The 14,061-nt window shown below is 40.3% G+C and overlaps 1 protein-coding gene across 8 annotated transcripts in view; it reads left to right on the forward strand.

Annotated features, from left to right (window-relative positions):
* Positions 1-14,061, forward strand: part of TENM4 (teneurin transmembrane protein 4) — an 858,468-nt gene that overhangs the window by 594,539 nt on the left and 249,868 nt on the right. For all 8 annotated transcript variants that reach the window (XM_075919469.1, XM_075919465.1, XM_075919468.1 and 5 more), the window contains one exon: positions 1,671-1,906. In XM_075919469.1, coding sequence (XP_075775584.1) covers positions 1,671-1,906 — 236 coding nt within the window. The remainder of the gene's footprint in view (positions 1-1,670; positions 1,907-14,061) is intronic.

Consider the following 14,061-nt stretch of genomic DNA (forward strand, 5'->3'; position numbering starts at 1 on the left):
CAGGAGGCTGACTCTGGGGTGGGGTTGGGTGCAGGGAACTCTGGGGTCAGTGGCTGGTGCTGGGGGGTAGTGTAGGGATGGAGTCTATAGGGGTTAGGGCTGGCACTGAGGGGCTCTGGGGATCAGGGCTTTTGGCAGACTGGTATAAATTTATTTGCATATTTATTATTTGTGTGATGAATATGCAAATGTGTAAATAAAATGTTGCCAGTCCGCCAAAAGTTTGTGAATGGGTTTGCTGGTACCCAGTAGAAAAAAGTTTGGGAACCACTGTGCTATATATGATACTGCTTGGTATATTTGAATACTTCAATGGGGAGTAAATACATCTGCATAGCCCCATTGACTTCAGTGGGGCAGTACTGTTTAATCACCGTTCAGGATCTGGCCCATAAAATCAGTACCGAAACACTATTTAGCTACAGATTATTTAATCCAAAGAAGAGAATTAATAGTGGAAACACCGCTGCAAGAATTAAAGATTTAGCAGATGAATAGTGAAAATGAAAATAACGAGTTATGCTCTAGCAACCATTATTTTGTACAATTAATTAACAGGTTTGCCAGATGTAGTATAAACATTGTTTTGAAAGAAAATCCACATCACTTTATACTGCACAAATTATTTTATGACTTTTCTTCACAGCAATGTTTCTGCATATGAAAGTTTTCCCTATGATTACATGTGTGTCTCTGAGATAGTACCCATGGACCCCATGTTCTTTTGGCATAAAGCAGCATAACCCTATTGACTTCAGTGGGGCAGTACTGTTTTTTCAGTGCTCAGGATCTGGCCTATAAAATCAATACTGAAACACTAGCTGCATTGAGCCTGATTCTGATCCCACACTGGTGTAATTAGTCCTGATTTACACTGGCCTAACAGAGGAGAATCAGGCCTACCATCTTTACCACTATTTCTCCTTTCTTTACCTTTGCTCCTGAAGAAAAATTCAGGAATGGGGATTTGAGTGCCTTATATTTCTGAAGAGCTTTTCCTGAAAATTGGTGGCTTCGTATATATTTTGACCCAACTCCCATGGAAGTCAAGGGGATTCTTCCCTCTGACTTTAGTGAGACTTCCTAAAGGTGCTTAAATTACTGTTTCCCAAGCTCCTCATAAACAATTAGGGTAAAATATGGCTGCTGTCAAAATGCTGGGATGGAAAATTGGGAACACTGTCACAATTCGGACACTGTGAAAGGACTTGATCTCCATTTCCCCATCTAAACTCAGCAAAACAAAACAAAACAAAGCTCTCTTGTGACAATTGGTATATTTGGGTAAATTTTCATATTCTCCCCTGTCTCCAACTTGCTCCCATTAAAATTAAAGGTTCAATGGGGCCAGGATCAGTTCTGCCTGCATGAATTGATCTGTTCTAGCTGTTCTTGGGATCTCTTATTTCACTGTAATGTGAGCTTTCCCGTGGAGATTTCTCTTATTATCAAAATGTTCTCTGTTGGCACTGTGATGTTTTTCCTTTACTCTATGTGACTTGCCTTTGTTTTTTACTCTTCTCTTCTGTGCATGGCATCCATGTATTTACAAAACATTGTGAGAAGCTGCTGACTTCATTCTGACAGCAGCCACCATCTCTAAGCTATGAATTCTTCCTCTGCTTTTCTTTTTGTGAAGAGTCACCTACCCTTTGTCTTTCTTCCCTCAGGCACTTCCTGTTTAAACCTGGAGGCACCTCTCCCCTCTTTTGTACAACATCGCCAGGATATCCCCTGACGTCCAGCACTGTGTACTCGCCTCCCCCTAGACCCCTTCCTAGAAGTACCTTCTCTAGGCCTGCCTTTAATCTGAAGAAGCCCTATAAGTACTGTAACTGGAAATGTGCTGCTCTGAGTGCCATTATCATCTCTGTCACGCTGGTGATCCTGCTGGCTTATTTTATCGGTAAGCATATTCCACTTTTCAGCCTTTTTGTCCTTTACCCTCAGTGCCAAGTGTTGCTAACATTTGGTGCAAGTCCAAGTAGGTTACACCCATTGCCACTCTTAAGCAGACCTGCTAACAGAGGAGACAAAGGGAGCAACCCTTCAATTCTAAAGTGACCGAGGCTTCTGGCCATTGCATCCAGAGCCCTGGGCCTTTTAAATTGCTGCCAGAGCACTGCACCACATGCTCAGGGAGGCTTTAAGGGCTGGGGGGCATAGCATGCTTTGGGAGGCACTGAGGACTGGCTGCTCTGGGCCCCACCCCTTCTGGGAGTGTGGAGCTACTCAGTCCATCTTCCCCACGGGCCCAGTGTGGCTGTTAGTTCCCCTGCTAACAAGCAAGGCCTTTGGGGATTTGTCTGGAGGATGAGTTATTGCATGGTAAAATGGGATGTAAATCTGCTGGACGCTAACAGGCTGCGTGGACCATGCAACTGCGCACTATAGGAACTCTAGTGTACTTTGACATATTCCAGTCTCAAATAACAGCAAGTCCATGTGCACACAGGAACCTTTGCAGTAGCTTGGTCCATGTGGGTCATCTGTGCACAGCAGGCTGGTGCACTTTGGATATACACCCCAGCTTGCTATACACGATCTCTGTCTAAACAACCCCTGAATCCCTTGTGTAAGTCCATTGTCTTTGGTGGATGTTGCAGTGTTAGGCTCATTTCATTTAATAGTATTGCCAAGGTTTCCCTATTCATATGCTGTTTATAAATAGTTTAAAGTGCTCCTTTTCTGCTGGAGAAAGTGTTGGAATCAGCTAGAGTGAGACAAGCCCAGCTACAGTGAAGCATAATAGTGAGACCAGGTCCTAATCATGCTCAGTGGGAGCTGAGTCAGACTCCAGATCCTAAAATGTTGACTCTGTTCTTACTCCAGCAAAATCTCCTCTTGGCTTGGAGTTAAATATTGCTTCTCTTACTCACGTGAGTAATTGTATTAGAATGAATGGAACTACTTGCATGAGTAAGGGGAACAGCCTAGGAGTTTTAGTTGAATGAAGAAGTAGTTCAGGGGCTTTGGCCCAACAAGACATTTTGAGGATTAGTGAAATAACTTAACTTTGAAATGCAGAAGATCTGGAAATTTTTCTGTCCTGTTGTAGCCATTCAATGGCAGTTTTGTTTGAGTTTTGTCTGCAGTTGGTTTCCTGTATTTCTAAGTTTTCCAATGCTTATTGCAAGGAACAACTGAACTATTAAGATGAGAAGGCTATTCCTAACTTCTACAGTGTAGGTAGTACCCTTCATTTATTTTCTTTTTTACTGATAAACCTACTTTTAATTTATATACATTCTTTCCTAATTTTCTCTTTTAATATCGCAACGATACATACTGTTGTTATAAAGATCCTAAGACTGTAGCCACAGGTGAAAGAGCCTGTCTTTGTGGCACAAACAAGGTGTTGTCTTTGTTTTCACTGTAACATCCTGGAGGCTAATGATCTGTAAATACTGTTGTTAGAGGTACCAAAACCCATGGCTTGGATTAAAAGATTTTTTTGCTTTCATTTCTTATGTGTATAATTATTACTATCACCAGTGATCAGTTTCACCATGTTCCTTTTATGTGTGCTGCACTAATGACTGGATCTTTTCCACAACTGACTTGTGTTATGCTGTAGTCGCTTTTGTGCCTACTATAATAGTAGCAGAAATGATTAATTAACAAACATTAAATCAGTAATAGTTTGATGGACTGTACAGTCAGTTTTCATTATTTGATACTTACATTTGAATCTGTCTGTCTTACTCATGGAGCAATCTCCTTATGAACTGACCAGGGTTCCATTGTGTATGTGTCAGAGGAATCTCTTCATAGCTCACTTAAAACTTTGGTGCCCATTAATTATGCCTGTTGCTATATATATAGTTGGCTGTGTTACAGACAGATCTGGAAGGCTGGCTTGCCCTTCAGTGATCTGCTATTCAAAAACCTTTTCCAGCAGTTTTGAAAAGAGTAGACTCCTGATTTAATTCATTGTTAATATGGTTAAAAATGATGTCCCTGGGTTATGCTGGAGTCCTTTTTCCCCCATTTGGATGAATCCTGTGGCATCTGCAAAGCGCTATGTGTGGCTGGCAAAGTGCCAGCAGGGTTGATCAGGTTGAACTCTAGCAATTGTGGGTCATTATTGCTAATTTCTAAAGGAACTATCAATTATTAAAAATAAAATTCATTGATGCAGCACAGCATAAACATATTTCATAAATAGTGTCGCTGCCAGACCCACTGATTTAATCAGCGGGCAAAAAAACAATAATTTAATTTGATTTTGAAGAAAAATTGGGTTTAATTTCAAGTATAATCAATTATTAATTACTGTAATGAGAGACTCTGACTGAGTTTACTAATTAACTCATTTAAAAATTATGAATAACCTTTTCATTTGTAATTATTTTCTACATCCTCTCAAGTTGCAGATAAGAATTGTATCACCTTCCCCCCAAAAAATTATTTTTGCCAACTTCTGAGAAGATGGTGATCAAAATTATGAAGTTTTTAGTAACAATGCATTTTTTATTTTCTGTTCTGTTTAAAAAATAAATGTTTATGTACCATTGATACTTATGTACCTCTGTATGCATTTGTGAGTGTGTTCAGATATCCTTACTCATGTTGAGTTGTATGTCACTTCTATTGATTTCCTTGAGACTGTTTGACTTGTTAAAGTATTGTTGAACATGAGCAAGAGTGGCAAATTATAGCCTTTATTATGTCTAGTGAATGTTGATAACTTGGCCCGTTGCCAATGGCTCTTGTTAAAGTCATTATGGAAATTCTCTTTTATGACCATTGGCCCAATAAAAAAGAAGTTGAAGCAAATGGAAAGACTCCCATTACAGAGAGCAAGTTTGGATCAGGGCTGATTGCAGTGGTTTGCAGTTCGATTATTTTTTCATCCACCTAGCAGTTGATACTAATGCTCTAGTCTACCAGGAAAGGTAGGGCAGCAGAATACCATTCAAAAGACAGTCCTGCATTCAAATTAAAACAAAACAAAAACATCTAACTCAAGCAGAATTTTTTTAACCTGAAAAGAGCCAGAGACTTCATGAACACCACTAGGGACTTTGCCCATACGTTTTATGTGCCAGATTCTCAGATACATCAGTGATGTGCAGCGCAAGGCAAGACGAGTATCTGTAACTGGACTAACTTCCATTGGTGAAAGAGACAAGCTTACACAGAGCTTCTGCTTAAGTCTGAGATGGATAGACAGCTAGTAAATCTGCATGAAAACATAGAGCCGTTTGGACCTTTTCGAAACTGTTTGCAGGAGATGGTTGCATTTTTAAAAATGCATCTTCAGCCTCCACTGTCAACTATTTAAGGGGAAAAACCACAGAGCAGCAGGTATTTCCATTTTACCAGAGTTATGCTTTTTATATGACTTATTTATCTTGAAATTCTTTGATTTCAAAGATCTGGGGTCAGGGCAATTGGAAAAGATGCAAGAGTCCATATAAACATAGAGACTAGGACCGGACCAGACTAGGCCTCAGTTGGAGTATTGTGTCCAGTTCTGGGCACCACATTTTAAAAAATATGTGGACAAAATGGGAGAAGGTCCAGAGAAGAGCAACAACAATTATTAAAGGTCTAAAGAACATGAGTTATGAGGGAAGACTGAAAGAATTGGGCTTGTTTAGTTTGGAAAAGAGAAGACTGAGAGGGGACATGATAGCAGTTTCCAAGTATCTAAAAGGGTGTCACTGGGGCCGTGTCCAGACTCAGGGGTTTTTTCGGGAAAAGTAGCCTTTTCCCAAAAAAACTTCCCCTGCGTCCAGACTCAAGCCGCATTCTTTCGAAATTATTTCGAAAGAACGCGGCTTTTCTTTCGATGGCGGTAAACCTCGTTTCACGAGGAAGAACGCCTTCCTTCGAAAGTTCCTCTTTCGAAGGAAGGCGTTCTTCAATGTAAAGAGGCCGTCTTCGAAAGAGAGCATCCAGACTCGCTGGGTGCTCTCTTTCGAAAAAGCGGATTTTTCTTTCGAAAGATCCGCCTGCAGTCTAGACGCGATCTTTCGAAAGATGCTCTTTCGAAAGATGCTTTCGAAAGAGCATCTTTCGAAAGAAGCCTGCAGTCTAGACATAGCCAAGGAGGAGGGAAAAAATTGTTCTCCTTGGCCTCTGAGAATAGAACATAAAGCACTAGGCTTAAACTGTAGCAAGGGAGATTTAGGTTGGACATTAGGAAAAACTTCCTAACTGTCAGGGTGATTAAACACTGGGGCTGTGTCTACACTGGTGCGATCTCGCGCAAAAGAAGCCGCTCTTGCGCAAAAACTTGCTGCCTGTCTACACTGGCTGCGTGTTCTTGCGCAAGTAAACTGACATTCTAATGTATAAAATCAGGGCTTCTTGCACCAGACCTCTGACGCTCCCACTCAGGAATAAGCCGTCTTGCACAAGAGCTCTTCCAGAAGAGGCCAGTGTAGAAAGGCAACAGGAATTTCTTACCAAGAAAGCCCTATGGTTAAAATGGCCATCATAGCTTTCTTACGCAAGAGAGCATCTACACTGGCATGGATGCTCTTGTGCAAAAGCACATCTCTTGCGCAAAAGCACATGCCAGTGTTGCCGACACAGTGCCCGAGGGGGGCAACACCAGTGTAGACGCTCTCTTCTGGAAGAGGGTTTTTTTTTTTTTTTTTTTTTTTGCAGGATTGAATCACTGGTCTTGAAAGATAATGGCAAGCAAAAAAATTTAAAAAGCATATTAAGCACCAGAGGCAATTTTTCATTGGAATTAACCAGCATTGGATTCACTTTTCTGTTATGTTTTCAAATATTCATAGAGGCTACGTTATGTCAATGGCAACAATGCACACCAATAGCAGTGCACTGAATGCACTGACAGTTAATGCAAAGGAAGAGCCTGCTGTACAAATCCTGAAGACACATCACAGGCTGGTCTTGTAAAGTGCATACATCAAAGAGAAAAACTATATTAGGTCAAGGCTACAACATAAACACTGCAAGAGCAGTGAAATCTGAACTGCTAAAAGGAAAGACTTCTTTAGGGAGCCTGTAACTAATCTACAAATTTGCTGTTCCTAGAGGTCATAGAAATGCATGCTGTAATTTTAACAGAAATTGTTCATTGGGGGCCTGTTTGTACAATTTACAGCTGTAACAAGGAAGATCCAGTCCTGTGCTGCAGAGTATTAAATGATATAGCTGTCAGAGGGGTCAGGAATGATTTTTTTTCTCATTTTACAAAAAGGGACAAGTTGCCAGTCTTCAAATCCTGACTCCTTTTCTGCAGTTAGGGAGTGCTTTGCTTGCACTGGAACATGACTTGTCCCACTGGAGAGTAACTAAATAGAATGTGAAGATCCTGCAAGAGCTCTGTATCTCTTAGGTTGGGGAGAGTGGGAAAGATGGCTTTCCTGCTGTACAGATACACTGCCCATTGAGTCTGCATATGTAGTAGGAAAAAGGGCTGCTAGGACAGCTCTGTGGAGAAGCTTTGCTATCACTCGCCACCCTCAGAGGAAGTATTCTTTCCCCATAGACTTCATAGGCACTGAAAATGGAATAGACTTGTTAGATTATCCAGCTCTCATGTCCACCAGCTGCTTTGCTAGATTCTAGGTACAGTATTGGCTTCTAAGTGCATAAAGGATGGAGAGCAGTTGCTTTCATCTGAAACAGAAGAAGTATCTTCCTGATCCAGTTACTAGGGCAGATGGATGTATAATTTGATGTTGTAAAGCACTTGCTCTTTTCCTACATTTTAAGCATGTGCTGTGGCTGCATTTCACAAACAGCAAAGGAGATGTGCATTTGATTCAAATTAAATATATAGTTGGAAAGTGTATTACAGAGCCAAAGCAGCCACTCATTTGATTGGAGTCATATCTCTCTCTGCTATTTCAGCTCTCCATTTATTTAAACTCCTTATAGCCACTGTTTCACTTAAAGTTGCATTGCTCACAACCAGCAAAATGCTTCAACAATAAAATGGTTCCATCAGTGGGATGCGTTCATGATGCAGCTTTCATTTCATTGTCCCAAAAATGAACTTGAGCTCAGGTTATTCTTGATCCTTTGACACCATATACTAACCTGAGTTCAACTCAGCATTCGGAAATTTCTAACTATCTTCCTATGCATTTCTCATACAGCAATTATCATGGTGTGTGAGCACCACCTGAGATCAATAGGAAAAGTCACTATTGCATCATTTTTCAGCTTGTGCTGCATTTTTCAGTCTACATTTATAATGAGATATTCAGGCTTTCATTCACCCTAAAATACAGCCTAATAATTTGCCCTACCAATAAGTTTCTTTGATTTTTGGTTTTGGCTTTTCTTTTCTAATCCAGGATTAAGGATTTTGCCTGTCTTCTCCTTTTAATTTACAGGACTCTTTCCATTCCTTATTTCCATCTAATCTCAGAAAGACAAAAACAACACACCAAAGGATCCTTTCTGCAAAACCTTTATTATACATTAAAATCTGTTTTTTAGAGCCAGAGACCTGGCACCAGGACTCCTTAGTGTTCCTTCTTGGTTCTTTAACAGTCCCACTGAATTACTGTTCACAATTCAGTTAACATTAAGGGATGTGAATTACTATCTGACTATCTGATAAGCAAATGCTTATCAGATAGTTGATAAGCTAATCAACTAGTCGCTTCCTCCTCCCCTCTCCTGCCACCCCTTGTTGCCTCCATCAGAAGGCAGAGGCCTGATCAGAAGCCTGATGCCGGGCTCCCCATGGAATTTAAAAGCAGCAGTGCCGCATGGAGCTGGATCAGCTGGGGACTCAGAGTCCCCCACTTGAGTCCCCCATTGGCCCAGTGCTCCCCACAGCGCTTTTGCCTTTGAAGTGTAGCAACAGCCGGCGGAAGCGCCCTTATTGACTAATCAAATAGTCAATGCAAATTGCATTGACTATTCGATTAGCCAAATAATCTAAATTTTACATCCCTAGTTAACATTTGTGTTGTGAAGTTATTTCCTGGTGTAATGGGGTAGCAATCACCTCTCACGAGTGCCCGCTCTGGCCATGTGCATGTGCCTGCATTCTCTCTATTTGAAGCCTCCTCAACAACTCAGCACTCGGGGGGTATGTCTACACTTCCCCGCTAGTTCGAACTAGCGGGGATAATGTAGTCATCCACAGTTGCAAATGAAACCCGGGATTTGAATTTCCCGGGCTTCATTTGCATGAAGCCGGCCGGTGCCATTTTTAAATGCCGGCTAGTTCGGACTCCGTGCCGCGCGGCTACACGCGGCACGGACTAGCTAGTTCGGATTAGGCTTCTAATCCGAACTAGCTGTATGCCTCGTGGAACTAGCCGGCATTAAAAAATGGCGCCGGCCGGCATCATGCAAATGAAGCCCGGGAAATTCAAATCCCGGGCTTCATTTGCAACTGTGGATGACTACATTAAACTAGCGGGGTAGTGTAGACATTCCCTGGCTGACTTACACATCCAGGCCATGTTGACACTACACGAAAGATCGACACTGCTGCAGTCGATCTTCCAGGGTTCAATTTAGCCAGGGTTCTAGTGAAGAGCTGCTAATTGAACCTGACAGGGTGCCCCCATCAGCGCTGGTATTCCTGTTCCTGATGAGGAGTAAGGGAAGCCAACAGGCATATTTTCCTTCCTGGCCTCTGATTTGCCATTTCCCCTGCAGCCACTCTAGCTTGCCTGGAGGACTTCTCCATAGTCTTTTCTGAGATGGAATGTGGCAAAGCCACAAGCCTCCAGCAGGGGGCTTCGGGGTCTAATGCACCCCATCATACCTGGGTGTTGTGAGACTTAAATAATGAATATGTTCAAAACACTGACACCCAGTGGTGAAAGTTGCAGTAAAAGTGCAAATATTATTCAGCCACAACTGTTGTTATAACACCTATCATTAAATCTTGATTAGATTTTATTGATAATTGCAGTAAATGTTCATTTTACACGTACACATTGAAAAAATATTTTGTTGATAATATACATTTACAGATAAGCTTGTTATAAATGGATTAGCTTATGAATAATAAAAACAGGTGTGATTTGTTGATTTAAGAACACTTACTCTCTATATTTTGACATGTGATGTTAATTTTGTTTTAATAGTTTAGTTGACTTTTTGAACATCAGCATTTACTGTAATTAAATAATTGTCAGACTTACCCCTTCTCCCCTAATTTCCTGTAAATGTGAAAATGTAAATAGTTACAAATAATGGCTAAAAAAGCTTAATATCCATAGTTTTGCACAATTCTGAAAATGTAAATCTAAAAAAATGGTTATAAATAAACATCAATATTATCAGCTGAAGTTATAAAAAAACATTAAATTCTACAAAGCCTGCTTATAGTGCTAAAGAACACAGTCAGGTTGTGCCCTATTGGGCAAAATTTTGCACAGACATATAATAAATGACAGTCACTGCGTGAAAGAGTTTACAGTCTAAATGAACTGTTTTTTGTGTCCGACTTTTCCTTTTTGCATACAAACATCCATTACCATATCATCTGAGCATCTTCCAGAGACAAATTACAATACATATTTTTAAAAGTACTGTAATTCTAACCTTCTGTATTATCAGTATGAGAATGACAACCTGAGTCTCCTCTGACCTAACAAGTATTAAAGAGGATTAATTTTATTTACATTAAAAGTGATGCAACTGAGACTGGAATCAGTCCAGAACATGCTAGCCATGTTGTCTGGTCCCATTAAAACCAATAGCAGAACTCCCATAGGGTATGTCTACACTTGCCCCCTAGTTCAGACTAGGGAGGCAAATGAAGCATACCAAAGTTGCTAATGAAGTGCGGGATTTAAATATCCTACACTTGATTAGCATATTCTCAGCCGGTCGCTATTTTAAAATGCTGGTAACCCGATTTAACTTGCCGCATGTAGACACAGTAGTCCGATCCAAAACCCTTCCCTCGAATTAACTGCTACTCCTCATTGCACGATGCTTCATTTGCCTCCCTAGTTCGAACTAGGGGGCAAGTGTAGACATACCCATAGACTGCAGCAGTATCTGGACTGGGTCCTAGGGAACTTTACAAACAAAAATGGTTCTGATTCTGGAATGTAGTCTGACTAAAAGCATAATGGATCAACTGGGTGCTGGTATTAATTGATCTCACCCCTGAGCTTCACATTGTATCCATGTGCATTATCTCTGGGAACCAGAGGTGTGAAAAGCTGAATGGAAAGATGTCATCAATATGGAGCTATGGACTGACCCATTAAAAATGCTTGATCTGAGACAACTCACAGGAGCCCCCTTACGTTCTTTGTCCTAGAGAAAGGATGGTGGAGAAACTCTGAGCCTTGCTTTCTGTATGCTAGCTTCCTTTGTACTCTGCTTTTGTAAAAGAACAACACTTTGGACGGCTACTGTGTGTAATGTGGAGAAGATATAGGTTGAGTAGCACTGAGGAAGAGCAAGAGCAAGTGCCCACAGGGATCTGGCAATAGAAGTCTTCACTGGGCAGTTGTAGTGTGAATCACTTAATGTTTACTCCCTGCCGCATGCCCAAGTCACTTTACCAAACTCCTCCTGAAGTCATAAAATACATAATGTTCTGCAAAGAGCAGTTCAGTACATCACAGTCTCAACTTCAATGGGAGAGAGCTGGGGAGAGGCTGCACTTTAGTACTGTACTTAGAAGCAAGGCAGCAATCATTAGGGAAAAGGAAAAAAGTGAAGGACAAAAATCTGCCAGGGCAACTTATTGTCAGTTCTTCCCTTCACACTTTTTCTTCCTCTGCAGCTGCTTGAGTCACATTGCGAAATAATTATAATGGAAATTTTATTTTTCTTGCTTTCCACATCCAGAAAGCCTTTCCAGTTATAAGAGAGTGAACATCTCTTTTTGTTTTATTTTTTTGGCTTGGTATTTTTGTCTTTGGACAGCAGCCACTGTTAGCTTTATAGCTCAGGGAATAGGAAGCTGAGATGATTTAATGGCAGTTTTAAAATAAAAGTGTTAAAAGATACAAGATCCCGCTTTTGAACTACACTTGAGGAGATCAGTTCATTCAGATGGGTATAGGGGAACTGTTTCCTTTATTTCAGCCCTAACCAATATCTGTAACTTGATATTAACAGTGTTAGGGTCAAGACAATATACGGTTGTATGTAAACTGCTGAAAGAAAAAAAACCCTCTTTTGTCAGAAAACATGGCTTAAAAAGAAATTGTTTTCTGTTTTAGCAGAAGCTCAAAATGATAAATAATATAGAAATATTTTTAAATTAATCTAAATGATTGTAAGTCTAAAAATCTAATAAATACTTTGCACTTGCATTATTACAATGCATGCTTATTGCATAGCTCAGAATCCAGAGTTTTACAAGGATAAAATCTTAGCTTTTTTCATTTTTCTGTGTTCCATGTTCATGAAAGCCACACACATTCACAGCCGAGCTTTGCAAAATGATTGCACTGGAAACTGATAGGACTCATGTAGTCACATTTTTGTGTGAGCCTATTGAACTTCTGAACAGATGCTAAAAGGCAATACATTTTATAAAACACACTGTGAAAATGGAGGTGTCATAGGCAAGGGCAGCAAGTTCTGAAACCAGGTCACTAATCTCCTAAGAATCAATAGTCCTACAGAAGAATACTGATTGAGAACATTTCATTGAGCCTGATCTAGAGTTTATTAACATCAGTAGAAAGACTCCCATTATTGTCAGTGGACTCATCTTCAGTGGGCTTTTCACAAATGTAAGACCATGAGGCACCATGGTTGGATCTCCTGTTTATCACAGGCCATATGCTATGCCCAATTCCCCTTATATTGAATAAAGCATATGTCTAAGGAAGACATACCATCTTGATTTGAAGACATCAAGAGATGGAAAACTCCACCACTTCCCTAATAGCTTATTCCAGTGATTAATCACCCTGGCTACGTCTACACTGGCTCCTTCTTCGGAATAGCCATGCTAATTTAGAACTTTGGAATAGGGAAATGCACGGGGGATTTAAATATCCTCTGCGGGATTTAAATAAACATGGCCGCCACTTTTTTTCCGGCTTGGGGAAAAGCCGGAAAAGAGCGTCCAGACTGGCGCAATCCTCCGGAATAAAGCCCTATTCCGGAGGATCTCTTATTCCTACTTTCAATAGGAATAAGAGATCCTCTGGAATAGGGCTTTATTCCGGAAGATCGCGCCAGTCTGGACGCTCTTTTCCGGCTTTTCCCCAAGCCGGAAAAAAAGCGGCGGCCATGTTTATTTAAATCACGCGGGGGATATTTAAATCCCCCGCGCATTTCCCTATTCCAAAGTTCTAAATTAGCATGGCTATTCTGAAGAAGGGGCCAGTGTAGACATAGCCCCTCACTTTTAACCATTGGTTTTTGGTATGCCATTCTCAGATAGATTAAAGAGCTCATTAGCATCCAATGTTTTTTCCTTGTTGAAGTTCTTATACACAGTAATAAATAAATAAACCTCTAAAGTTGCATGGGCTTCCTGATTTAAAAAGGTATTTTCTCAGTAGAATTTGTTTAACAGTCTCCTTAATTATTAATAGACTGAAAAGTACATCATAATCCTCATGTGATATGAACACATCAGCCTGCTTCTTTTCAAATACAGACCAGAAATATTCCATGAATATTTTAAAATAATTATTAATATTTTTATGTTCTCCATCTTACAATGGGCATATCCAATTACTAGCATTTCTTTTGTTCACAATATAGGAAAAAAAATCTCCTGATTGTGCTTAGCTCTGCCAGCTGTGGAGTTTCTTCTGGTTCCTTTAGCTTCCTTTATCAATTTTCTGCTTGCCATAACTTCTGTTTTATATTCATTTACCCCCTTTTTTATTCTAATTTCTGTGTTCATTTTGCCATTGAGCCAAGATGGCTTTTAGGCATAGTTGTCCTCTTGATTGGGGAATTGTGGCTTTTTGGCCATCTTATAAACTATTCTTAAAGAATTCCTAATTTTCATTTACATTTTTGGTTCTAAATTCTTTCTCCCGGTCAATTTTGCTCATAATTTTCCTCAGCTTTGGGAAATTAGTCCTTTTGAAAATCAAGTACTTATGTTACTGTTAGGGACTATCCTCTGTTCACTCATAATGAAGGTATTCAAGCTAATGTGAA

Source organism: Pelodiscus sinensis, chromosome 1, assembly GCF_049634645.1.
Source record: "Pelodiscus sinensis isolate JC-2024 chromosome 1, ASM4963464v1, whole genome shotgun sequence".
NCBI lineage: Eukaryota > Metazoa > Chordata > Testudines > Trionychidae > Pelodiscus > Pelodiscus sinensis.